Source organism: Eumetopias jubatus, unplaced genomic scaffold, assembly GCF_037043125.1.
Source record: "Eumetopias jubatus isolate StellerSeaLion01/CBP00866 unplaced genomic scaffold, mEumJub1_p1.0 scaffold_11, whole genome shotgun sequence".
Lineage (NCBI taxonomy): Eukaryota > Metazoa > Chordata > Mammalia > Carnivora > Otariidae > Eumetopias > Eumetopias jubatus.
The window spans coordinates 32,140,124-32,166,766 of NW_028274817.1; the positions used below are offsets into that span (position 1 = coordinate 32,140,124).

Below are 26,643 nucleotides of genomic sequence, written 5' to 3' on the forward strand. Positions count from 1 at the left end.
TAGAGATTTGGGGGACAACTAGTTGGTAATTGAATCCTTGAGAGAAGACGAGCTATCCCTGGGTGAAGGTAGAGTAGGTTGGTGTTGAGTGAGACGATGAAATGTCTGAGGACAGAACACTGAGCAATACAAACATTTAAGGGCTGGGCAAACAAAGAGGCGTCAACAAAAAACCTGGGAACGAAGTGTGTGTGGCTCGGCAAAGAAATAAGACGGCAATTTCAGAAGTCAGTAGCAAAGGGCTTTTCTAAAGGAGGAAGCCTATCTCCTTTGATGATAGAGGGGGGGAAAAAAGCCGATGGAGAGGAATACAGTGCAGATGTGACTAAGGAAGGCGTAAACGCTACAGCAAGGTCTTTCCAGAAAGAGGGTAGCAGCGGAGTGAAGACTCACCGAGGAGACTCTTCTTCCTTCAACAGTAACAAGAACGATAGGAGAATGAATGTGGAGAAAGGAGATGGGCGGTTGGTAGCAGAGGAAGCTCACACTGGATGGCAAAACTTATTAGTGAAGTAGGAGTTGAGGTTTCTGCAGAGCATGCATGTCAGGAGATGGAAAATAAATTAGATGGAAGGAAGGGTTGTGCCTTAAGTGCCTTAAAGTTGCAAATTTCACCAAATATTCACTTGTAAGTTAGCTACTTTTAAGTAGTACTTGTGGATATGGAAGTGGCTGCGTAACACATCAGTAAGTCTAAAATATCTTAGACTTTCAGGACTAGAAGGTGCAGGAGATATGAGGCAGAAAAGTAATATTTTCTGATATTCCTCCTAGCAGGATAAGCCTGGTTTACACAATCTAAAAGAATAAGTCTAGCCCAGCCGCCCCCACCCCTGCCCACGCTGCAGAGGCCACTAATTAGTGGCCTCTAATTAGAAGAAGAAGGGGAGGACATGCCAACGAGGAATCCGAGGGAAGTAGCAGTGAGGAGGAAGATGAAGCTGCAGAGCAGGAGAAAGGCATGGGGCCCGAGGATGCAAGGAAGAAGGAGAATGAGGTAGGGGCCAGCTTCCTCAATTACATAGGACCCAAACCAAAAGTGCCCCCAAATACACATGTTAACGGAGGAGAGAAGACTGAAGAGACAAGTTCAAGTAAATCAATCGTTGGTCAGAGCAGAAGAGCCGGAGAAACCGAAAGAAGCTGAAAAAGTTAAAATCATTGCTGGTGTTCGATTTTGCCGGTGAAGAAGCCAAGGTGACTAAGGAAGTGGATGCTACATCTAAAGAAGCCAAATCTTTCTTCAAGCAAAACGAGAAAGAAAAGCCCCCGGGGTCCCGTCGCTGCAGCTCTCCCTGCTGGGTCTGGGTTCAAAAGACCAAGGGGCACGCGAGCAGCCTTTTGGGGAAAATTGGAGCCAAGCAGCAGAAGATGAGCACTCTAGAGAAGTCCAAATTGGACTGGGAGAGCTTCAAGGAGGAAGAGGGCACTGGTGAAGAACTAGCCATCCATAATCGAGGGAAGGAGGGGTACATTGAACGGAAGGCTTTTCTAGACCTCGTGGACCACAGGCAGTTTGAAATCGAGCGAGATCTCAGGCTGAGCAAAACGAAACCCTGATGTCCTGACGGGAAATCAATAGCGGATTAATCCTGTTGACAACGTGAGCTTCTGGTGCGTCTGTGAAATATTCCCGGTGTTTCTCATCAGCTGTTTCCCAGCACGGTCCTTTGTCCACGTTGAATTTCTGTCTTTGTATCTTGACCTCACGTGGTTTCATCCATTTTACTCTTAAAAATTTGTCCTTGAACAAAACAAAAATAAAAGCTGGTCCTACGAGAGGCTGGTGAGGTCGAGGACCCCACCGGCCTTCCCTTTATCCTTCTGCGAAGGCCACCGGCCAAGCCCGCACGTCCCGGCCTGCCAGAGCTGGCCCTCCGGAAGAGCGCGACCAGCCTGGGGCTGAATTTCTGGGGCCCGTTCTGGAGTCGGCCTTGCCCCTGAGACCGAGGGAGGGAGGCCCCCGAGGGTGGGTGGAACGCCCAGTCCTCGGCAGTTTGGTTCTTGTTCCGCTGCTGCATCTCTCCCACTCTCTTCCTCGCTCCTGAACGGGATTCCTACTTACTGGTACAAAGTCAGGCTGAAAGTAAGCATGTATTATGCCGTATTAGGGATTTTTTTTTCCCCCCTTCAGCCTTTTTCCTCTTCCCAGAGTTCGAGTCAGTTTAAGATGTGCTCCCACCTCAATAATTCTTTCTGTCTGTCAAAGAAAACTCTGAAAGACTCTTTTTTTATACTCCTTAAGAAAATTTAAATTCCAAACTTCATAGTAATAAAGCAGTAAAACCCCCCCCCCTCCCAAAAAAAGAATAAGTCTGGGGCACCTGGGTGGCTCAGTCGGTTAAGCGACCGGCTTTTGGTTTTGGCTCAAGTCATGATCTCAAGGTCCCGGGATTGAGCCCCACGTTGGGCTCTGCGCTCAGCAGGGAGTCTGCTTGAAGATTCTCTCCCTCTGCCCTTTCCCCGGTGCACTCTCTCTCTCTCTCAAAATAAATAAATAAATCTTTAAAAAAAAAAAAGAGTAAGTCTGAGAGGCTCTTCTTAGATATAATTAAATATGCTGACACAACTTTAAGGTTCGGCATCAATAATAAAAGCTCTAATTTTGATACAGTATTAACGATTATAGTAGTTATCACGTAATGAGTGCCTCCTATATTCCAGATCTGACACTCGTCACTTCACGTTTGGTGGTTCTCAACCATGTATTCCCACTACCACCGTCACCAGCCCCCCCCCTCCCCGGGGGACTTCTGGCAATGTCTGAAGATATTTTTGATTGTCACAACTTGGAGGGGTAGTCGTGGGTAGAGGCCTGCGAGGCTGCTACGTAATCCTACAATGCACAGGACAGGCTCCCACAACAAAGCATTATGCCACCTGAAAATGTCAACAGTGCCAAGGGGGAGAAACCCATTGACGTTAGAAAGAACTATACCTTCCTTGCTGGACTGTTGTGAGGACTACACAAAATGATAGGTATAAGTCTCTCTACTATATATATAATTAAATGGAAAATTGGGGAGGTTAAATAATTTGCCCAAGGTCACATCACAAGGTCTGAAGAAGAACCAGCTTTTGAACCCCTCTGCCTGATTCCAAAGTCAAATTTAAACCACTAAATGCATTGCCATGTTGTAGTCAAGACATACAGACTACCATAAAACCCAAATATCTCTTATGAATAATTTTTCCTAAAAATATATTGGTTACTACACTGAAATCTGCATTCCTCCCAAGTTTACCTAGGACCCACCCCTCAACTCTAAACCTTTTCCATCTGAGAATAACACAACAGCTTTGTCCTATAGAAAACAGACTTGAGTCAGGCGCATCAGATGCGGACATACCAACATGACATGTTTTACCACTCATGGGTGTCTTCTAAATGAAACATTTTCATGTGATGGCCAGTTGCAGATCCATTCTCAAATTCTATCCAACATCCCCATGATGAGATGGATTCTTTCTGGGCTTTGGATTACAATTGGACTTCTGTGCTAACACCATCCATCATGCAAACTGCCCAAGTGCCTCTCGACAATCACTAGGCAGGAGCCAAACTCCAAACAAAGTACACAAATATAGGTTAAAAAGTCCTCAGTGACTGTGGAGCTTTGGTGGGTTTTCTTTTTTTTTTTTTTTCTTGGTTCTTTGTTTTGTTTTTGTGACTTCTGAGTTTTTGCTACTTTTATTACACTGGTGACAGTGAACTTCTCCTTTGGAGGACCGTACCAACAATAAAGGAGGATAACTTCAATTCTCCCTAGAAAGAGGTTGATTTTTACAAAAGCCTGGCCTCCATGTTGAACATTCTCCCAATTTGTTTTCCTCAGGGTATGAGTGCAAATGATCATACGGTTCATACCTTCTTCTCAATATGTATCTCAGGTGACCTGCTCAACCCAGTTTTCCCAGAACTGCTCGGATTTAAAACAGGAGTCCCACTTCCTGGGAATCCCTTCGGTCCCAGGCAACAGCAATATCGGTCGCCCTAGATCCAGAGATTAATAACTGACACTAGAGAACAAAAGCTAATATTACTGGTATTTGTTGAGGTTCATTCAGAAGGTTTGGTACCAGAATTCAGCTCGGTGAATACTGATCACCATTTTTGGCCCTCACCTATTTTTCTCAAAGATGATTTTTGAAAGAGGAAAATTCGATCAAACCCTGATATTACATCAATAGGTTGCTGGTGGGATCTCTCATAGGATGCCATTTGTCAGCAAGCAAAGGACTTCACACTGTAACACAGTAGTTGTCGATCCTAGCTGCATATAAAATCACCTGGGAGGGAGGACTTCAAAAAAAAAAAAAAAAAATCCGGCTGCCCAGGCTGCACACAAGACCAATTAAATTAGAATCTCTTGGGGTGGGACTCAGGCAGCAGTGCTTTTAAAGTACCTCCAACTGTTACGATATACAGGCAGGGTGAGAATCACTGTGGTAACGATGAAGCATCCTTTTTCTTCACTGTGCATGTGGCTTGTGAGGAGACGGAGTTGTTAGCTACTTATGTTGTATGACTGAAGGATCCTAAGAAGGTCTCTGCTGCCCCTCCCTCCCCATCAAATGTTACATTATCCAAAATGGTACTATTTTTAATTGTTTTGTTTTTTAAAGATTTTATTTATTTATTTGACAGAGAGAGACACAGCGAGAGAGGGAACACAAGCAGGGGGAGTGGGAGAGGGAGAAGCAGGCTTCCCGCCGAGCAGGGAGCCCGATGCGGGGCTCGGTCCCAGGACCCTGGGACCATGACCTGAGCCAAAGGCAGACGCTTAACGACTGAGCCACCCAGGCACCCCAAAATGGTACTATTTTTTTAAAAAAAGATTTTATTTATTTATGAGAGAAAGAGAGAAAGCACAAGCGGGGAAGGGAGGGGCAGAGGGAGAGGGAGAAGCCGACTCCCCGCTGAGCAGGAAGCCCAATGTGGGGCTCCAGCCCAGGACCCCGGGATCACGACCTAAACCGAAGGCAGACTCTTCACCTACTGAGCCACCCAGGTGCCCTTAGAATGGCACTATCGAAGATCAACAATCTTCCTCTGGAGATAATATTAGCAAAGACAGGCAGGAAGAGAAAACAGTATTAAGTTTTAGAAGGGTTTTCTGTCTTCAGGAAGCCCTAATTCAACTGTTTGGAAAGGCTCACCTACCCTTATGTTTGTGTCTGACCCAGAAGATGAAAGACTGTACAAGGAAAAACACTGTCAATCACAAAACGTTACAATGAATAGACCTGATACCAAAGCAGAGGTACTGTTAACCCCTGTTTACTGCAGCATTATTTACAATGGCCAAGATATGGAAGCAGCCCAAGTGCCCATCGATACATGAATGGATAAAAAAGTTGTGATACACACACACACACAGAAATATTACTCAGCCATAAAAAAGAATGAGATCTTGCCATTTGTGACAACACAGATGGACTCAGGGGGTATTATACTAAGGTGAAATAAATCAGAGAAAGACAAATATCATGTGATCTCACTTCTACATGGAATCTAAAAAACAAAACAAACAACAGACTCTTAGATACAGAGAACAAACTGCTGGTTGCCAGAGGGGAGGGGGTGGGAAGAGGGGTGAAACCAATAAAGGGGATTAAGAGGTATAAACTTTTAATTATAAAATAAGTAAGTCACGGAGATGAAAAGTACAGCATAGGGGTTATAGTCAATAATATCATAATAACCTTGCTGTGTGGCAACAGATGGCGACTACACTTAATCATGGTGAGCGCTGAGTAATGTATAGAATTGTCAAATCAATATGGTGTATGCCCGGAATGGGTATAACATTGTATGTTAATTATACTTCAATAAAAAATAAAAGTAAAGGTGCTTTTACAGCGGGTTGGGTCAGACCAAGTCCCCAAGAGAGTTAGCCATTTGGGGTTGAGCCGACAAGAGGGGAGCAACCCAAAGCCTCATCTAAGTCATAGTCATGTTTTAAAAGGTGAGACTTGGACATGAGGTCAGGCCACAAACACAATCTAAAAGATCCAGCTGCTTTTCCAGAGGACTTTGTATGGCCCATTATTCCTTGCTGGCCTATCTGAGAGTGTGACTAGGTTTGTCTTCACCTCACATTCTACCTCTTCAGTAACATTAGAGCACATTGGTACTACAATAGAAAGAAGGCAGCTCCAAAAAATTCAACCTTCGAAGCAAACTGAGCTCGTAGTGACTTGTGTGGATCATAAGATACCATAAGAAAGTTTCCCACTCTGCCTCTCTGATTCAATAAAGTCTGAGGAGTGATTGGAGCCAGGGATTCTGTGTAGCCCCTCACTGATGACAGCACTGGGATGTTCACTCTGCCTTATGAAACCGTCCCCAAATTACCTTTCCCAAACGGTTGTCAAGGTGCCCGAAATCCTGCCATGAGAAACACATTCCTTCAAGTATTGAAAACTGGTTCATATTAAAGAAGCTTTTATTAACCAAAAAAAGCTAATATCTTACACCAGAACTTCCTAGCCGGAAAACAATATCCTAACCTCATTTTCTAGATCTTTAAAATGGTTGCCACAGCCAAGCCCCACTATTTTCCACTTTCTAGGTTCTCACTTCCCTTCCCCTTTCCCTCTCTGTCTCTGTCTCTCTCACTCACTCACTCACACACACACACACACACACACACACACACACACACAAAACTGTTAGAACCCCCCTACCCCCACCCCCACCCCCGTTTAAATCTTATCAGCCAAGACCTTGCTGGTGATGACTTGACAGCTGGCTGAGAGCGAGATGGGTCTTAGGGAGAAAGGGGGCAGATACTATAAAAGCAAAATTATTTAGGGGATGAAACTGAGTAATATTCACTGTATCCTGGGCCATTGATTTTTCCAATGGAAGCATCAGGTTAGGAATGAAGGGTTACATATACAAATAAAGATCAGCCAGACAGCCATGTATAACCTTTGGTTTCAAGAACAAAGTCTTTTCGTTGAATTGCATGTGTGTGTGCGGGGCGGGGGAGTGGGTCACCTTAAATGTATGATGTCATTGAGATGTTCCATACCTCTTTACCCGAGGGGCAATAATTAGATGTCAGGAATACCGGGGAGTTTTCTGGGCTATTAAAGAAAAATTCCACTTTTATCATCTCTGAATGATAAAGCTCCACATTCCTAAAATAGCTTAAAGCAGGGAAAGTCTAAATCTTTCTCAAATTTAGAAGACAAATAAAATTGGAAACACATATAGCGTCAGTTAGGCATTTTGATGGATTTGCAGCTGGGCAAGACATAATTCAGGAAGAGTTAAATAACAAAAGTTGGAGTTTTAAATGTTTCACCCTTACGGGAATCTTACTGATAATATTACAACAGGTAATGTCATAAAACATGGTGCGTTCATCTTTGAAATAGAATAGAAAAAAAATACAGAATCCAAGTGAATAGTGGTCCTTTTGGAATAGCAGCAGTTTTAAGGAATGGAAAGTCATTGCACACATGGTTTTGGTGCTAGAACAAGAAAGAGAGAGCAGACCAACTTCGTATCTAGCCCTGTTTGGTTTCATTGGTTTTATCAGGAATGTTGGTCAGGGAGCATGCTGAGAGTGAGGATTTAGAGGAAAAAATGTGCTGTGTCTATAGAGAGTAAAATGCTGAGTGGGTTTGATTCCAAATTCACCACAGGCCAGGAAAAAGATTGTGCAGATCTCTGGCCCCCTGTTGCTCACACATGGCCTAGGCCTCATATTCAGTAGCTGCATTTGCTTTTCAAAGAACAGGGTCATTTTCTTAGCCCACACTTCTCATTAAGTTCCAAACACTTCCCTAGGATATGAAACCTCCTCTTTCTCTTTCCCCGTTCCTGGCAAAGCTGGCTCGTTCACACAATACTGAAAGGGGCTGCTCTTTGGTGGGCAGACAGGATGTTCCATTGATCTATCTTGCTGGGACAGCCCATAAGTATTTGTCTGTTGGTGTCTCATACAAATGTCAACTGTTTCTGCCCAGACTGAATGAAATGATTTCTAGAAAACAGTGTGATGTTTGCGGCATTCACTCGAGAAGAATTTACTGGATATTCAGTCTGTGCAAGGTATCGGGCTAAGCCCTGGAACAGGAAGGGGAGTGGGGGGAGGAGGAGATGCGACAGGAAATGTTGGAGAGACACAAAGATGAACAGGCAGTAGCTTCTGCCTTTAGTAATAAGAGCTAATATTTTATTCGATAGTTAATTTGTGCCAGGCGCTGTCCTCATGGCTTTACGTGGATTAGGTAGTTTATGCTTTACAAAACTACTATACTCTCTTTTATAGGTGAGTTGAGACTACGAGACATGAGTCCAAAGTCACACAGCTAGTGATGGGCTCGAGGTTTGAGCCTGGTCTATTTGACTCCAAAGGCGGAGTATATAACCACTATGTTCTAGTGCCTTCAGAGACTTGGTATCTACTTAGGGAAAGAAACGCGCACAATGACCTCTCATAAAAGGGATATGGGGAGAGTTACAAAAGATCAAGCAAAATGCTATGGGACTACAGACTCAGGAGCAATTAATTTTCCAGGAAGAATTTATGGATGGAGCAAACATTGAGCTGGACCTTAAGTGAAGACCCAAAACCTCCTAGGGAGGATTTGGGTAGGCGGAAGTGAGGAAAAGAGTATTTCAGGTAAAGGAGTTAAGTCACAGAATGACAAGTACAAGATCAAGCCCCACACAGGGCTCCGTGCTCAGCAGGGAGTCTGCTTGAGATTCTCTCTCCCCCTCTCCCTTTGCCCCTCTCCCCCCTCCCCCTCTCTTTAAATAAAATAAATAAAATCTTAAAAAAAAAAAGATTGGCATCTCACTGTCACATAACTTGAATGCCAAGTCAAGAAGTCAGGATTTTATTCTTTCTGAAGTCCATAATGGTTTTGGCACAGCCAAGTGAGATGATCAAATCTGTGATTTGGAAAGAGAGTTTCGGTGGCACCTTCAATCACAGCAGGGGCATCAAATGGATTAGAGGCCAAAGACCCATTGTGTGACTAGAGGTACTGTCTGGGCAAGGGCTGGGTAGGAACCTGAACCAGGGCGTTTTCATGGGCAATGGGGTAGAAGCAGCTAACCTGAAACAGTTGGTCATCAGGGCAGCTGGTAACTGACTGCAAGGGAAAAGGATGGTTTGAAGGGGATGCCAAAATTTCTAGCCTGATTGACTAGGCAGCTTATCGTGCCCCTGAGACAGAGTAAGTCTGGAGGCAGGAGGTGACCATGAATTAGGGGATTTGTAGGAGGCTATACAGCAGGCTGTGGTTAGTCGTACCTGAAGCTCAGGGAAAAGGCAAGAAGGTAGATTTATGAGTCACCCCAGGAGAGGATATAGTCTAAACAGAAGTGAGACTACTCAGGGGGAATATTGTTAAATAAGAAAACAATTTCTGTTTCTGGCAATAGGATGATTGTATGGAGAATATTCTTTCAATAAAGAATGCCTACTTAGAATGGCCCCTGACATGGTGAGCACAATGTGGGGGAAAAAAAGAGTGCCTAAAAGTCTGGATAAAACATGTTCCACGTTCGGACACGTGGGTGGCTCAGTCAGTGAAGCGTCTGCCTTCAGCTCAGGTCGTGATCCCGGGGTCCTGGGATCGAGCCCTGTGTTGGGCTCCCTGCTCAGCAGGGAGTCTGCTTCTCTCTCTCTCCCTCTCCTGCTCCCCCTGCTCATGCTCTCTCTCTCTCTCTCTCTCTCAATAAATAAAATCTTAAAAAAATATGTTCCATGTTGTTTTTATTTATTTATTTAAGATTTTTTAAAAATTTATTTATTTGAGAGAGAGAGAGAGAGCACAAGGGAGAGGGAAAGAGAGAAGCAGACTCCCCACCGAGCAGGAAGCCAGCCATGGGGCTCCATCCCAGGACCCCGGGATCATGACCTGAGCTGAAGGCAGATGCTTAACCAACTGAGCCACCCAGGTGCCCCTCCATGTTGTTTTTATTTATTTTTTATTTTTTATTTTTTTTAAAGATTTTATTTATTTATTCATGAGAGACAGAGGGAGAGAGAGAGAGAGAAGCAGAGGGAGAAGCAGGCTCCCAAGGAGCAGGGAGCCCGACGCGGGACTCGATCCCAGGATCCCGGGATCATGACCTGAGCCGAAGGCAGATGCTTAACCATCTGAGCCACCCAGGTGCCCTCCATGTTGTTTTTAAAGTGAAGCTGAGCTGAAGTTAAGCAAAGGAAACAGAGAAAACAACAGGGCCTGATTTTCTAGAGTAATCAAGCTAGAATTTGCCTTGGGCCAAATCTGCTTATCCTTGGTGGCCACAGTTGGTATTAAAGGACCATGTGGTAGGACTGGGGACAGGGGATAAAGTGTTGAGACCCAAGCAAGGTAGTTGGGCTGACTGGAGACCCTGCCATAAAGCTAAAATCCTCTAAGGGTGACTTCTTCAGTGAATGACCTAGAAAATACCCCCTCTCTACATAAAGATATTTACCTACCTAAGGATCAGGCATGGGGTTTGGAGAAAAGTTCTTTCCTCTGAGAATTCCTAACCACATGCTCACACTCAAGCACTTTTGGGAGCAGAATACTATGTCTGTGTCTTCAAAACCACCAAACAGAAACATTAGTTTATAGTGGTCCTTGGTTGCTAATGCCTCTGGGCACACTGCAGTAGTAAATGAAAATTTTCTCTGAAAGAGTTTTACGTGGCCTCAAAGAATTCCCACAGATAAAATTCCAAAGAGCATGAGCTCACAATGAAAAAAAATCATTAAACCTACAAAGAAGCAAGGCATTATGTGTAGGAGTCTACAGAAACAGACTTGCAAAGACTGCAGATACAAAAATGATCAGATATTGAATATACAATAAGTACATTTGATATGCTAAATGGAAGAATTTTAAAGTGATTAAGAAATAAACTATGAGACTCAGAAAAAAACACTTGAGGAAGTAAAACATCCATTCGTGATAAACACCCTCAACAAAGTAGGTTCCGAGAGAACATACCTCAACATAATAAAAGCCATCAAAGAAAACCCACAGCTAACAACATCCTCAATGGGGAAAAACTGAGAGCTTTTTCCCCAAGGTCAGGAACAAGACAAGGATGTCCATTCTCACCACTGTCATTTAACAAGAGTACTGGAAGTCCTAGCCTCAGCAATCAGACAACAGAAAGAAATAAAAGGCATCCAAATCAGCAAGGAAGAAGTAAACCTTTCACTGTTTGCAGGTGACATGATACTCTATCTAGAAAGCCTTAAAGACTCCACCAAAAAACTGCTAGAACTGATAAAAAAAAATTCGCTAAAGTTGCAGGATACAAAATCAACATACAGAAATCTGTAGCATTTTGATACACCAATCAATAATGAAGCAGCAGAAAGTGAAATTAAGAAAACAATCCCATTTACAATTACACCAAAAATAGTGAGATGCAGAGGGATAAACCTAACCAAAGAGGTGAAAGACCTGGACTCTGAAAACTATAAAACACTGTTGAAAGAAATTGAGGATGACACAAAGAAATGGAAAGACATTCCATGCTCATGGATTGGAAGAACAAATATTGTTAAAATATCTATACTACCCAAAGCAATCTACACATTTAATGCAATCCTTATCAAAATACCAATAGTATTTTTCACAGAATTGGAACAAACAATTCTAAAATTCGTACGGAATCACGAAAGACCCTGAATAGCCAAAGCAATCTTGAAAAAGAAAAGCAAAGATGGAGGCACCGCAATTCTGGACTTCAATTATATTACAAAGCTATAGTGATCAAAACAGTATGGTACTGGCACAAAAATAGACACATAGATCAACGGAACAGAATAGAAAGCCCAGAAATGAACCCACAACTATATGGTCAATTAATCTTTGACAAAGCAGGAAAGAGCTTCCAATGGGAAAAAGATAGTTTCTTCAACAAATGGCTGAGTTGGGAAAACTGGACAGCAACATGCAAAAGAAAGAAATTGGACCACTTTCTTTCACCATACACAAAAATAAATTCAAAATAATGGATTAGAGACCTAAATGTGATACCTGAAACCATAAAAATCCTGGAAGAGAACATAGGCAGTAACTAACTTCTTTGATATTGGCTATAGCAACTTTTTTCTAGATATATTCCCTGAGGCAAGGGAAAGAAAAGCAAAAATGGACTATTGGGACTTCATCAAAATGAAAAGCTTCTGCACAGCAAAGGAAGCAATCAACAAAACTAAAAGGCAACCCACAGACTAGAAAAAGATATTTGCAAATGACACATCTGATAAAGGGTTAGTATCTAAAATATATAAAGAACTTAAAAACTCAACACCCACAACATGAATAATCCAGTTAAAAATTGGGCATGGAGGGGCGCCTGGGTGGCTCAGTCGTTAAGCGTCAGCCTTCGGCTCAGGTCATGATCCCAGGGTCCTGGGATCGAGCCCCGCATCGGGCTCCCTGCTCTGTGGGAAGCCTGCTTCTCCCTCTCTCACTCCCCTTGCTTGTGTTCCCTCTCTTGCTGTGTTTCTCTCTGTCAAATAAATAAATAAAATCATTAAAAAAAAATGGGCATGGGGAGGAGCCTGGGTGGCTCAGTCAGTTGAGTGTCTGACTCTTGATTTTGGCTCGGGTCATGGTCTCAGGGTCCTGGGATCAAGGTCCAAGTCAGGCTCTCTGCTCAATGGGGAGTCTTCTTCTCTCCCTCTGTCCCTCCCCACACTCACAGTCTCCCTCTCTCTCTAAAATAAATAAACAAATCTTTTAAAAAAGTGGGCAGAAGACTTGAACAGACATTTATCCAAAGAAGACATAGAGATGGCCAGCAGACACATGAAAAGATGTTCGTCATCACTTACCATCAGGGAAATGCAAATCAGTACCACAATGAGATATGACCTCACACCTATCAGAATGGCTAAAATCAAAAACGCAAGAAACAACAGGTGTTGGCAAGGATGTGGAGAAAGGGGAAGCCTCGTGCCCTGTTGGTGGGCATGCAAACTGGTACAGCCACTCTGGAAAACAGTATGGAGGTTCCTCAAGAAGTTAAAAATAGAACAACCTTATGATCCAGCAATTGCACTACCAGATATTTACCCAAAGAATACAAGAACACTAATTCAAAGGAATACATGTACCCCTATGTTTATAGCAGCATTATTTTCAATAGCCAAGATATGGAAGCTGCCCAAGCATCCATCAGTTGATGAAATTGATGAATAGATAAAGAATATGTGGCATATCTATACAGTAGAATACTATTCAGCCATAAAACGAATGAAATCTTGCCATTTGCAAGGACATGGATAGAACTAGAGAGTATAATGCTAAGCGAAACAGGTCAGTCAGAGATAGACAAATAACATATGATTTCACTCATGTGGAATTTAAGAAACAAAACAAATTAGCAAAGGGGATTAAAAAGAGAGAGAGAGAGAGAGAGAGAAATCAAGAAACAGATTCTTAACTATAGAGCACAAACTGATGGTCACCAGAGGGGAGGGGGGTGGGGGGTGAGGGAAATAGGTGATGAGCACCAGGTGATGTATAGCATTGTTGACACCTAAAACTAATAGAACGCTATTGGAATTAAAATTAAAACTTAAAAAAAAGAAATCAACTATGAAAACTGAGTAACAGGTTTGAAAAAAATGAATTAAAGAGAACTCTGAGAAATAAAAAATATGATAATTTAAGTAGAAAAATAGAACCCCTCCTGATGGATTAAACAGAGCCAAAGAGAATCTATGGATTGGAAAACAGGTCAGACGATGTTACGTAGTCAAAAGCACAAGGAGACAAAGATATGAAAAAAAAAAAAAAGCCTGAAAGAGGTTAAGTTGGCAAAATGTCTGAAATACATCTTAATTAAGTTTAAGAAGGAAAGAGTAGAAGGAATGTTAAAGGAATGATCTATTCAAGGAGATAACGTGGTAATAACTTTTTGAGATTTAATAAGAATGAAACGAGAGACGAAAAAATCTGCGTCTTGAAGAACTGAAAGGGCTTGGAAGAGGAATCAGCCAAGAAAACTGAAAATGACTTATTAGGGAGGAGAAAGAAGAACAAAGAGAATCCAGCGTCAGGAAAGCAAAGAGGGAGTATGTTTCAAGAAGGCGGTGGTCAGTAATTCTAAATGTTGCAGACACGTCGGGTACAGTGACGATCAGTAATCACTTACCGAGTATCTGCTATTCGTCAGACAACAGTGCTAGATGTATGAAGATGTATAATGCATAACCCTGGGACTTAAAATTAGGGAAGAGATGTAAACAAAAGTTTACAATCCAATGTGACTAAGGCTGTAATAAACATGAGCAAAATGGTCCATGAACAGGGGGAAGGAGGTTTCTTTTGTGTGATGATTTTTCTTTTCTTTTTAAAAAGATTTTACTTATTTATTTGATGGAGAGAGACACAGAGAGAGAGGGAACCCAAGCAGGGGGAGTGGGAGAGGGAGAAGCAGGCCTCCCGCTGAGCAGGGAGCCCGATGCGGGGCTCCATCCCGGGACCCTGGGCGAAGGCAGATGCTTTACGACTGAGCCACCCAGGCACCCCGTGTGATGATTTTTCTAATGAGCTCTCCTCAGCTATTTATCTCACACTTTTTAAGAATTTGGAATAAATATTTATCTTTCATCAAAATATCCCCTTAAACACATATGGTCAGCTCTTTCTTCCTATTTATCTACATCATTTTGCAGCACGTAATATTCAAGAACATTCCAGTACCTGGTGTGAGCATGAATGGTAGACCTTCAAATAACCTTTCTGTACCTCAGAGATTGGGTCAAAGAGTACAGGCTTGTTTCTCCTTTCTATTCTCCCTGCCCCCAGCTTAGTTGGGGGGTCTCACCACATTCACCTGGGCTTTTTATAATTTCCAGATTTCAACTCTGATCATGATATTCCCCGTCAAACCCTCACTCACTGTGGCTTTATAGTGGAGACATTCAATAAATAAGAGTTGAAACGAAAGAAGGTTCAATATAAAATTAAACAGAAGTATATCCTCCACTGTCATGTGAATAATTCCATTTTCCAAATCAATGAAAGAATATAACATTTGAAGGCATATTTTATCTATGTAGTCGCTTCCAAAAAATACTGTAGTCAATGGTTAAATGTGTGTATTTAAAGAGAAGTTATGTTTTTCGTTAAAAAAAAAGATTTTTTATTTTTTATTTGACAGAGAGAGAGAGAGAGCACAAGCGGGGGGAGCGGCAGGCAGAGGGAGAGGGAGAAGCAGGCTCCCTGTTCAGCCAGGAGCCCGATGTGGGGCTCGATCCTAGGACCCTGGGATCATGACCTGAGCAGAAGGCAGACACTTAACCACCTGAGCCACCCAGACACCCAGAGAAGTTATGTTTTTATTGCAAGTTTATTTTTAATTCAACAAAGATTTACTAAATGTCTACTATGTGTTTCTGCTATTTGTTGCAGAAAAATGCAAAGAAATATACAATACAAATAAGATCACTAATACTTATCACATAGAATTATATATATATGAATGTGAATATATATATTATTCATTCATTCATTCATCTATATGAATGTGATATGAATATATCATAAACTTCCATAATTTTAAATGAATATACAGATATTCATTTCACAAAAGAGGTCCAGATATCCAGATAAAGTACAATAGGAATGAGTCAAAAAGAGGGAAATGGCACATCTAGATTGGGAGGGGACAAAATAAAATCTTATAAAGTGGCTGTTTTTTGAGTCTTCAATGATGGATAAGATTTGGTAGGCACAGGGGCCCCTTAGTGGTCCAGTCGGTTAAGCATCCGCCTTCAGCCCAGGTCATGATCTCTGGGTCTTGGGATCAAGTCCCGCATCGGGCTCCCTGCTTGTCAGGGAGTCTGCTTCTCCCTCTGCCCCTCCTCCAGCTTGTGCTCTCTCTCTCTCTCTCTCTCTCTCTCTCTCAAATAAATAAATAAAATCTTCAAAAAAAAAAAAAGATTTGGTAGGCAGAGATTGAGGGGAAAAGATGGTGGAAGGGAGACATTACAGGCATGAGCACAGTAAGGAGAAGGGAACAGAACTTGTTGAGGTGGATCGGCTCAGAATTGCATTAATCTGTAAGTTAAAAAAAAAAAAAAGATCACAGTGGCTGAAACACATGAGGGGTTTATTTGTCTCATGTAATGAGAAGTCCAAAGGTAGGCGGTTGCTGGTGTTGGTTTAGCAGCTCAAGAATGTCAGGGCTGTTTGTAATTCTCTTGACCTTTCCCTCATGGTCCCAAGATGTCTGCTGGAACTTTAAGCATCACGTTCAAATACCAGGCAGTGGGTAGAAGGGAGGGTCAAAGGCAAAAAGGGCTTCCCAGAAGCCCCACCCCAAGACTTCCACGTGTATCTCACTGCCCACCTCTATTTGCAAGAGACTAGGAAAAAGAGATATTTTTAGCCGGGCTCATTATTATAGAGAAGAGGCAGGGAAGAACAGAGAGTGGAGAGGCAGTTAGCAGCCTGGGCAACCAAACAGAAGTCAAGTTTGGCTTGAGCATAAAGAGTGGAGATACCATTTCTTAAATATGAACGAACTGATTTGGAAAGAAAGAATATGCATTTCTCATGCCTGGCATCTTTCTTTTCTGTTGTTTTCCACTTACTTGCCTAGAATGAAATCAATGACAAGGGTGCAGGGCACTACAGAAGCACAAAGGAGGAGCACCTTCAGTTGCTCAGGGAAGACTGTACTAAGCTTGGTGGATGGATGTGGTCTAAGGCTGGTGGGTGAGGGCTATCTTGGGCAGACGCCTAGAGGCAAGAAGAAGATGGAGAGTTCTGGGAAATGCAATTATTTCATGCTAGCTGGTGCAGAGTGCAATATGGACACAGTGAGAAAGGAAGATGGAGAGATAGGTAGGAGCCAGATCATGAAAATTTGTAGGCCGTGCTAAAGGGTTTGGGCTATATCACTGGATTTATTTTTTAAAAAGCAATAAAGATATTTTCTTGATTACTTACTGAATCTCTGCTGTCTTTCCCGATAAATTTCATAAGGGGATCTTGTTCATCTTGTTCATTGCTGTCTTCCTAGAGCCTAGCACTGTGTCTGGGCCCTGAGGCCTACCCAAGGAATCTATGTTCTTCATGGAATGGAATGTGAAAATCATTAGGCCAACTGTCCAATGAACTCTTTGTCACTGCAACTCCCCTTTCAGCTGAGGTCCCGTAAACCACACCTATGTTGGTCCAGGTGCTTCAAGAAGCAGGCAAAAAGACAGGATTAAAAGCATAAGAAATTTGGAGTGCCTGGGTGGCTCAGTCGGTTGAGGGGCTGACTCTTGATTTCGGCTCAGGTCGCGATCTCCATGCTCAGCGTGGAGTCGGCTTGGGATTGTCTCTCTCCCTCTCCTTCTGCCCCTCCCCTTGCTTGTACAGTCTCTCTCTACTCTCTAAATAAATAAGTAAATAAAATCTTTTAAATAAGCATAAGAAATTTATTAGGGGCAACCTCCATGATAGAAAATGGAAGGCAGGGGGAGAGTCTGGGAGCGCTACCAGTATGTACTGCAATGCAAAGCAGGTCTGACCTTGAGTGAAGAAGAGAGGGAAGGAAGGAAGGAAGGAAGGAAGGAAGGAAGGAAGGAAGGAAGGAAGGAAGGAAAGAAGGAAGGAAGGAAGGAAGGAAGGAAGGAAGGAAGGAAGGAAGGAAGGAAGGAAGGAAAAGAAGGAAGGAAGGAAAGAAGGAAGGAAGGAAGGGAGGGAGGGAGGGAGGGAGGTCAGAGGGAAGTGTTTTAGCCATCACGGCACCTTTAGACAAAGTCAACAGTCAAAGGAGCCCAGTGTCTCCCAAGAACAGGCCTGTCTAGTACCCCTGCTGTGCCCATTCCCTGCGCAGGAGTAGCCTGTAGGAAGTGTGGCCTCAATGCAAATGCAGTGATGATTTCGGAGCACAGCAGCAGCTTGGTCCCTCTCCCAGCAGTGAGAGATCTGAGAAGCACATTCTTATGGCTGCCATGCCTGCCTGCCCCAGTACTGTCAAGCAGGGCTCCCGTACTGCTTTGTGTCTTCCCGCATATTCTAGTTACTATCTAGAATATAGGGAGTCTACCCATATATTGTTTTTACCTCCATCCCTGTCTTCAAGTCCTACTTTATACCCTTCCTCCACAAACTCAGCCATAGATGTCTTCTGGGACCAAGGTCTCCTTTGTTCTCCAGGTCCTTTTATGGATTAGGAATCTGAACCCTGAACCAGAGCCCTCATGGCTAGCTCCTCTAGTCCCAAGGGGGAAACCCTGGCCATCCACCTGCTTGTTGCCTGCCCTCACCATAGGATACTTTTAAGGATAAAATTCTATCTTATTAGCTAATCACAACATCCTGGCTTTCTGGAACCCCAGTAGTCAGATACAGCCGTTCCGCTGGCCATCCGTTCGGTTCTGGTGCCGTGTACTTATGTACATCCATTATCCTCATGCTCTAGAGGGAACATAGGAGATTTCGTAATTTAACACAAGAAATAAGTGGCAAGGCTGGGGTTTCAACCAGGACTGTTGGTTTTAAAGTGTACGTTCTCAGCTGCTCTCTGACATTGCCTCTCCTTCGCAGAATGGGCCACCCTCTATTATGACTGTCTGTTTACTTATTCATCCATCCCCTCCCCCAAGATGCGAGTTTCCTGAGGGTAGGGTGAAGGCGCCGATATTCCAATAGGCATTTAAGAAGTGTTTCTGGAAAAAAAAAAAAAAAAAAGAAGAAGTGTTTCTGGAGTGAAAGAATAAAGGAAGGATCGAATGAACAAAATGAAAGTTCTCAGAACCGAGTGGAGGTCACTCTAGTCTGGCCCCCAGTTCGGCAGCTTCCGGTGGCTTTGTGGGCCTCCCAGGTTCTGATCCTATGACTCCATAGGTCTCCACACGCAACCGCTTGATGCCCCCAGGACAGCACTGACCCCAACACCCGAGCTGCTTGCTGACCCGGTAAAGAACTTGCGTAGCCGAAGCTCTGGAAATGCGAGAAACAGGACGCTTTCTGCCCACTAAGGAAGAAAAAGCCAAACAAGGGGAAATTCTAAGAGATGTTTCATCTGGGTGAGTTGGGGGTTGCACAAGAGGCCCGGCATGGTCATACTGCCTGGAGGCAGCTCCCAGTGTCTCCAGACAGAAAAGGAAATGACAACAGCTTTTGACGAGAATAGAAGGACAAATAAAGATCTTATTGAAAAGCAGGTAAATTGGCTGGGCTCGGGAAGCCTGCAATGACTCAGAGCTGGCAAGGGGCCTGTCTGGCAGCCCACCTCTCCCTCGCAGCCGGGCTCATTGGATTCCACGTTGCTCCCTCACCCCGGACCCTCGTGTGCAGCACGGGCTCGGGACGGAGCCTGCGCATGAAGGACCTCTTTGTTCTGCAACTCTCTCCTCTACGTAGGCCATGTGGCCTTGGGAAGCCGGGATGACCTGACAGCAAAAGAAGGCTTTGGTTCTGTACATCTTTAAAGTTCATGAAAACCCAGTGAAAATCAATGCAGCACCCTGCCTATCCGAAAGCGCCTTTCCCTCTGCACATCACGGCTTTCCCAACATAAATAATCCGTGCTGGGAAGGAATCTTTGAGATATTTATGAAGCTCAGAGAGAGGAAAAAAAAAGATCACCTAGAACCTATCCTCATTCGGATAATGGGGATGAAGTTACAGTAAAGACTTAGAAGTAAAGGAAATGGTTTCTGTATTATTATTTTAATACAAGTTGTATGTACTTAAGGTATGTGACACGATGTGTTGGTACACATATAGAGTGAAATGATTACTATGGTCAAGCTAATTACAAGAACATGGTTTCCGGGTCTGATAGCTCTTCAATCAGAATAACAGCTTTGGGGGTACCTGGGTGGCTCGGTTGGTTAAGCAACTGGGATCGAGTCCTGCATCGGGCTCCCTGCTCAGCGGGAGTCTGCTTCTCCCTCGCCTGCTCCCCCTGCTTGTGTTCCCTCTCTCTCTCTCTGTCAAATAAATAAAATCTTAAAAACAAAAACCAGAATAACAGCTTTGGCACCTACTAGCTGTGGAACTCTGGGCAAGCCACTTCATCTCTCCAATTCCTCAGTCTTCTCATGTCTAAAATGGGGTTGGGGGCACCTGGGTGGCTCAGTCGGTTAAGCGACTGCCTTTGGCTCAGGTCATGACCCTGGAGTCCCGGGACTGAGTCCTGCATCGGGCTCCCTGCTCAGCGGGGAGTCTGCCTCTCCCTCTGACCCTCCCCCATCTCGTGCTCTCTCTCTCTCTCTTTCTCTCTCAAATACATAAAATCTTTAAAAATTTTTAAATAAATAAAAATAATAAAATAAAATAAAATAAAATAAAATAAAATGGGGTTGGGCCAGATAATTGAGATCTTGTATGTTAAGTGTATCTCAGTATCCTGACACGCAGTAAGCATCTGGTAAGTTGGTGTTTTTTTTTTCAGCACATATTCAGTACTTTTATTTATTTATTTTTCTCTTTAAAATTTTTATTGTTATGTTAATCACCATACATTACATCATTAGTTTTTGATCTGGTAAGTTTTTGTTAGAAGAATTAACTAGTCCTACGTGCACAGGATGGACTCCTAGTGGGGACACAGGGGCAAACCATCCGTATTCTCCCATCTGTATTCTGCACAACTCTGAGGAGAATCGGTTAGTCAGTCAACGTGCACTATAGGGCAGCGTGGGCGGGAGGGCAACGGGGAAACAGGTAGAAAAGAAGTATCAGGCGCTGTGTGTTCTCGGAGAGGCTTTTAAAGGCTGAGCACTGCCACGCAAGACTTTCTTATTTCTTAGGACCAATTGCCTGATCCTTTGCTGTTATTTCCATTTGGGCTGCTACCAGAGCCTGTATTTCCCAGACACGCTCCCCATCTGGAAAACAGCAGTAGACATCTTGTGTATTGCAAAATTCTTCTACTTCAGTGGCAAGAACTTCTTAGAATGTAAATTCTCTTAGGACCTGCAATTATAGGTTCAGAAAACTAGACAAAATAAAAACACTGGCTAAAATAAGAACTACTATTTATTGATTGCTTACTATGTGCCAGGCTCCTGCTCAATTCTTTACATATATTATTTCACCCAATCTTCATGTTCTCATCACTTTCCAGATGAGGACAGTTAGGCTCAGAGAGGGGACTTCTCTAAGGACATCACATGGCTAGGAAGTGGAGCCAAGGTTCACATTCACTGAGGTCTGACGTCAACCTCATGCTCTCGTCTCAAAAGTCTTTGTTATTATTGCAATGTTGAGACATAAACAAAAGTAGATAAGGTAGTATCACGAATCCCATGTGTCCATCACCCAGCCTCAACAATTGGACAATCTTGTTTCATCCATACCCCATCCGGCCACCATCCAACACACACACACACACAGAATTTCCTATTTTCATTTGTAAATATTTCAGTGCAGGTCTTCAAAAGAACTGGACTCTCTTAAAACACATAACACCTATAATAATCATTTCTCAGTCTCATCAAATACCCAGTCCGTGTTCATATTTCCCCAGCTGTCTCATATTTTTTCCCACAGCAGTTTCATGATTCAAACAAGGTCTAGCTCATATTATAGCATTTGGTTAATATGTCTCTGAAGTCTCTTTTCATCTATAGAGTTCTCTCTCTTTTTTTCTTGCCACTTGTAAAAAGAAATTGAAAACCTGTGCTCTTAACCACATAATATGGCATCTTATTTCCATTTTAAAAGTTATGCCTTGGGAGGGGATGCCCTCCTCCCAAACATATTTCTTGTATTTAAGTATAACTCCCTATTTTCCTGTGGAATAGGAGGTAATCAAACATTAAAAGTGGATCTTAGAAATGTTTCAGTGTTCATTGGAAACACTGAACATTCAAAAAAAAACCACTTTGTTTTGTAGGTGTTTATTACATGACATAGCTTGAGGGCAGAAAAAAAAACAGCTCCTGAAAAATAACTCCTATCCCACCTCCCACACCTGGTGTCTTTAAGAAGTAACACTTGCCAGTCATTTTCAAAAGTCAGGCTCTGACAGCTTAGATAGTAGGTAGGATACAAGGAAGAGAGGAAAAGCCTGAGAAGATCTAGCCTGCAGATGACCCTGAAGTGTAGTGAATTGAAGCCAGCTGACTGTGTTGTGCGAGGGGCAGGGAAACGGGAGGAACCAGAGACCCATCCATTCAGGGGCTCTCTGCTCTCAGTGATAGGGATCTACTTCAGAGTTTTGCTGTTGGCTCTGGATTATAAATCTGAATGATATCAGAAATATTTCAGGGGGTGCCTGGGTGGCTCAGTCAGTTAAGCGTCTCTTGATTTCCGCTCAGGTCATGATCTCAGGGTGCTGGGATCTAGCCCAGTATCGGGCTCTGAGCTCAGGGGGGGGTCTGCTTCTCATTCCCCCCCCAACTCTCCCCCCCTGCTCACGCGCTATCAAATAAAACTAAATACGCCTGGGTGGCTCAGTTGATTGGGCGGCTGCCTTCGGCTCAGGTCATGATGCTGGAGTCCCGGGATCAAGGCCCGCTTCGGGCTCCCTGCTCGGCGGGGAGCCTGCTTCTCCCTCTGACCCTCTCCCCTCTCATGTACTCTCTCTCTCTCTCATTCTCGCTCTCTCAAATAAATAAATCTTTAAAATAAATAAATAAATAAATAAATAAATAAATAAATAAATAAATAAATAAATAAAAAATATTCCACAAGTGGAATGCTGTATTGGGGAGGCTGACTTTCTCATCAGCAGAGACACTCAAGAGGAGCGCGGGCCGACAAAGGGGAACAGCCTATTTGCGCTCTAGGGAGCCAGTGCTCCCGCTGGGGGCGCCGGTTCCCCTCTAGCTGATGCTCATCCCCTCTGCTCACCTGGATGCCTATGGATGGGAGCCTGCACGAGGGAGCCAGCAGGCCCCAGGGCAGCCACACCACAGCGGGGCTCCCCGGCGCTCGTGCCATCTGGACAACCACTGCAAGGGCTCAAGGCAGCGACACTGTAACAACCAGTGCCTAAGTATTTCACGCTTCGAATGACTACTCCTGCCTCCAGGCTGAACCTTAAGCCCCGTGGTAGGCAACATCTCTGCTTTCCTGAAAAAAAGGTGGGCAGTGCCACGTTCTGTGACCTCTTAAGTCTTGGCTTAACCACTACCTCGGGCATGTTAAGTAACTTCTTTCGGCCTCATTTTCATTACTGGAAAGTGGGGAGAAAACTCACTCTGTCTACCTACAGGGCTTGTCAGGTGAAACGGAAACACGTAGGTGCCAAGTACTGTATAACCAAACACGTCTTAGGTCTGAAGGGCGGTCTTAATACGTCATTCCTAATCATTTCTTTTTTTTTTTTCATTTTTTTAAAAAGATTTTATTTATTTATTTTAGAGAGAGAGTGAGAAAGAGAATGAGAGGGGAGAGGGTGAAGCAGACTCCCCGCTGAGTGGGGAGCTGGATGGGGGACTCAATCCTGGGATTCTGGGATCATGACCTGAGCTGAAGGCAGTTGCTCAACCAACTGAGCCACCCAGGCGTCCCATCATTCCTAATAATTTCTTATTTTTATGTTTATTTTAAAAATTTTTTAATTCAATTAACATAGTGTATTATTAGTTTCAGAGGTTGAGTTCCGTGATTCATCAGTTGCATATCACACCCAGTGCCCATTCCATCGAGCGCCTTCCCTAATGCCCATCACCCAGTCACCTCATTCCCCCCCGCCCCCCCGCGAGCAACCCTCAGTTTGTTCTCTATAGTTAAGAGTCTCTTATGGTTGGCCTCCCTCTCCGATTTCGTCTTCTTTTATTTTTCCTTCCCTTCCCCTGTGATCCTGTTTTGTTTCTTAGATTTCACATGAGTGAAATCATATAATTGTCTTTCTCTGATTGACTTCTTTCGCTTAGCAAAATACCTCTAGCTCCATCCACGTTGTTGCAAATGGCAAGATTTCATCCTTTCTGATGGCTGAGTAATATTCCATTGTGTATGTATACCACATCTTCTTTATCCATTCAGCTGTTGATGGACAGCTGGGCTCTTTCCATAGTTTGGCTATTGTGGACATTGCTGCTATAAACACTGGGGTGCAGGTGCCCCTTTGGATCACTAGGTTTGTATCTTTGGGGTAAATACCCAGTAGTACAATTGCTGGGTCATAGGGTAGCTCTATTTTCAACTTTTTGAGGAACCTCCATACTGTTTTCCAGAGTGGCGGCACCAGCTTGCATTCCCACCAACAGTATGAGAGGGTTCCCCTTTCTCCACATCCTCGCCAACATTTGGCGTTTCCTGACTTGTTAAGATTTTTATTTTTATTATTAAAGCCCCAGTGTAACATGGCAATAAATGCACAAAGCAAGCCGATGAGTTTTTAGTTTCCTTTTTCTGGGACAAAACATCATGGCAATGAAAACACCCCCGGAACGTTTCTGAGCAAACCTGAGGTTCACAGGACAACCGGGCCCAGCAGTGAACAAAAGCAGGCCACGGCAAAAGGCATTTTCTTTGAAAAGCCTAACCCGCTCCCACAGTCTCAAGGCTTGCTCGCTCCCTCACTCACTCATGATTTCCCACTTCAGTGTGTTGAACCTGAACAGTGTGGCTGAACTTTTCCATTCCGACTGGAGCTTCCACCGGCCAGAGACAAAGGCAAGCCAGTTCTGAGCCAGAGATTCAAATAAACACATCACAGGCCAGCTGCAAATGGCAAAGCAAACGAGGCAGCTACCGGACTAACCCGGCTCCCCGAGGCCCTCTCCCCGAACGCCCTAGAGGCCAAGAGTGAGGCAGCCTCTTCCTTTCTGGAACACAGTGCCTGGTGAACAACTGGCAGGAGGAAGCCCTGGCTGGGACTCCCTTGGAACGCCTGCTTTTCCCTGCACGGTCACGGCCGAGGGGAGCAGAGGAAGTGTTGAAAAAGCTAAAGTAAGGTGGCTCTCGTTGTTTTTGACAAGGCTGTCACACAGAAGGATAATTTTTCAAAGTGAACACCGAGACCTGCATTCTTCCTATAAACAAGACCCATCTCCCCAACCACTCTTGTTATAGAACTGGAAGAGACGTCAGAGATTGTGAATGGGAGGAGACTGCCGCTGTGGGCCTGACAGGCGCATTAACAACAGCTCCCAAGTCCCTTCCTTGTCTGCACTATTTCCTCCGGTCCCCAGGGGCAGGGGAGCTTGAGGTAGCAAGAGAAGACCCAGCTGTGGAAATGGAGTGAGTCAGGACTCCATAGACTGTGATTAGTTTTTTTACCCCTGCTTAACTAGAGTAAACAAACAAACAAAAAAAATGGAAACTCCATAGGAGACGCAGAGGGTCTCCTGTCTTTAAAGCTGCTCAAATGAAGGGATAAAGACGTTGGCACTGTGTCAGCTTGGTCAGAGAAGAGTCTCATGGTTTTTAAGCCTGGGAGGGATGCCCAGGGATGTTGTCCAACCCTCCCCCTTTCAAAGGGAGGGCAAGGGGCACTGACTTGCCCAGGTTGACACAGCAAGTGAATGGCTGAACTCTTGTTCAAGTAAACTACACCATCCTGGGGGTAAGGCGAGTGATGGACTGTCAACATCCACACACCTTCTTCTTCCCCGAAGCAGGCTCTCAAATCCCTCACCATTCACACGTCCTCCCCCCACCACTATCCAGTCTCCTCTTCAGGGCTCCCATTCCAGCTCTGCTAGTCTTGCCACCGCTGCATCCACTGCCAAATCTTCAAAGAAGAAAGGGGTCTTTCGCCCACTGTTGTTACAGGTGTTTTGTTACATTCTCCAAAGCTGTGTGATTCTTCCCGTATAGAGCTCCCTTAAGCATGGAACCTGGGAGAACTTTCCGGAGGATGGGCCAAAGAGGAAGGGTTGACAAATTACAACTTGTGGGCCAAGTCTGGCCCGCTGTCTGTTTTTGTATGGCACATGGTCTAAAAATGTTTTCCTTTTTGTGGTAAAAACACATGACATAAAATTTACCATCCTAAACATTTTTAAGTGTACAGCTCAGTAGTATTAAGTATATTTACACTGTTGTGCCACAGATCTCCAGAACGTTTTCATCTTGAAAAACTAAACTCTATACCCATCAAACAACTCTCCTTTTTCCCTTTCCCTCAGCTCCCGGTAACCACCACTCTACTTTCTATTTGTATGAATTTGACTACTTTACATTCCTGATATAGATGGACTCATAAACTGACTTTTTGGGACTCATTTATTTCAATTAGCATAATGTCTTCAAGGTTTATCCATGTTGTAGCATGTGACAGGAGTCCCTTCCTTTCAAAGGCTGAAAAATAGTCCATTGGGGGGGACTGTGGGCCACCAGGGTCAGTGAAGCTCTCAAGATGGCTGGGTGAGGGGCTCCTGGGTGGCTCAGTCATTAAGCATCTGCCTTCGGCTCAGGTCATGATCCCAGGGTCCTGGGATCGAGCCCTGCATTGGGCTCCCTGCTCAGCGGGAAGCCTGCTTCTCCCTCTCCCACTCCCCCTGCTTGTGTTCCCTCTCTCGCTGTGTCTCTTTCTGTCAAAAAAATAAATAAAAAAGATGGTTGGGTGAAAACTTGCTCTAAAAGCCGTTGTTGACTGGGTAGGTTTTGCAGAGATCATAAGGCCCCAAACCAGAAGGCCACTGCTAACTCCCTGAAATCCTAGAATGAACCCCTCACCTCCACACTGGCCACTCTCCCTGGGAATCCACCTGCTATTGACTGGGCTTACTACAAGGCCAATGT

At 44.0% G+C, this 26,643-nt stretch overlaps 1 protein-coding gene and 1 pseudogene across 1 annotated transcript in view; one reads left to right on the forward strand and one right to left on the reverse strand.

Annotated features, from left to right (window-relative positions):
• The first annotated feature begins 273 nt into the window (after positions 1 to 273).
• On the forward strand, positions 274 to 1,560 carry LOC114201415 (heterochromatin-stabilizing protein CFDP1 pseudogene; annotated as a pseudogene).
• A 213-nt stretch (positions 1,561 to 1,773) lies between these two features.
• LUZP4 (leucine zipper protein 4) overlaps positions 1,774 to 26,643 on the reverse strand; it is a 137,041-nt gene continuing 112,171 nt past the window's right edge. Inside the window, exon 7 of the mRNA XM_088028539.1 lies at positions 1,774 to 2,044. Within this exon, the coding sequence (XP_087884665.1) occupies positions 1,774 to 2,044 (271 nt within the window). The remainder of the gene's footprint in view (positions 2,045 to 26,643) is intronic.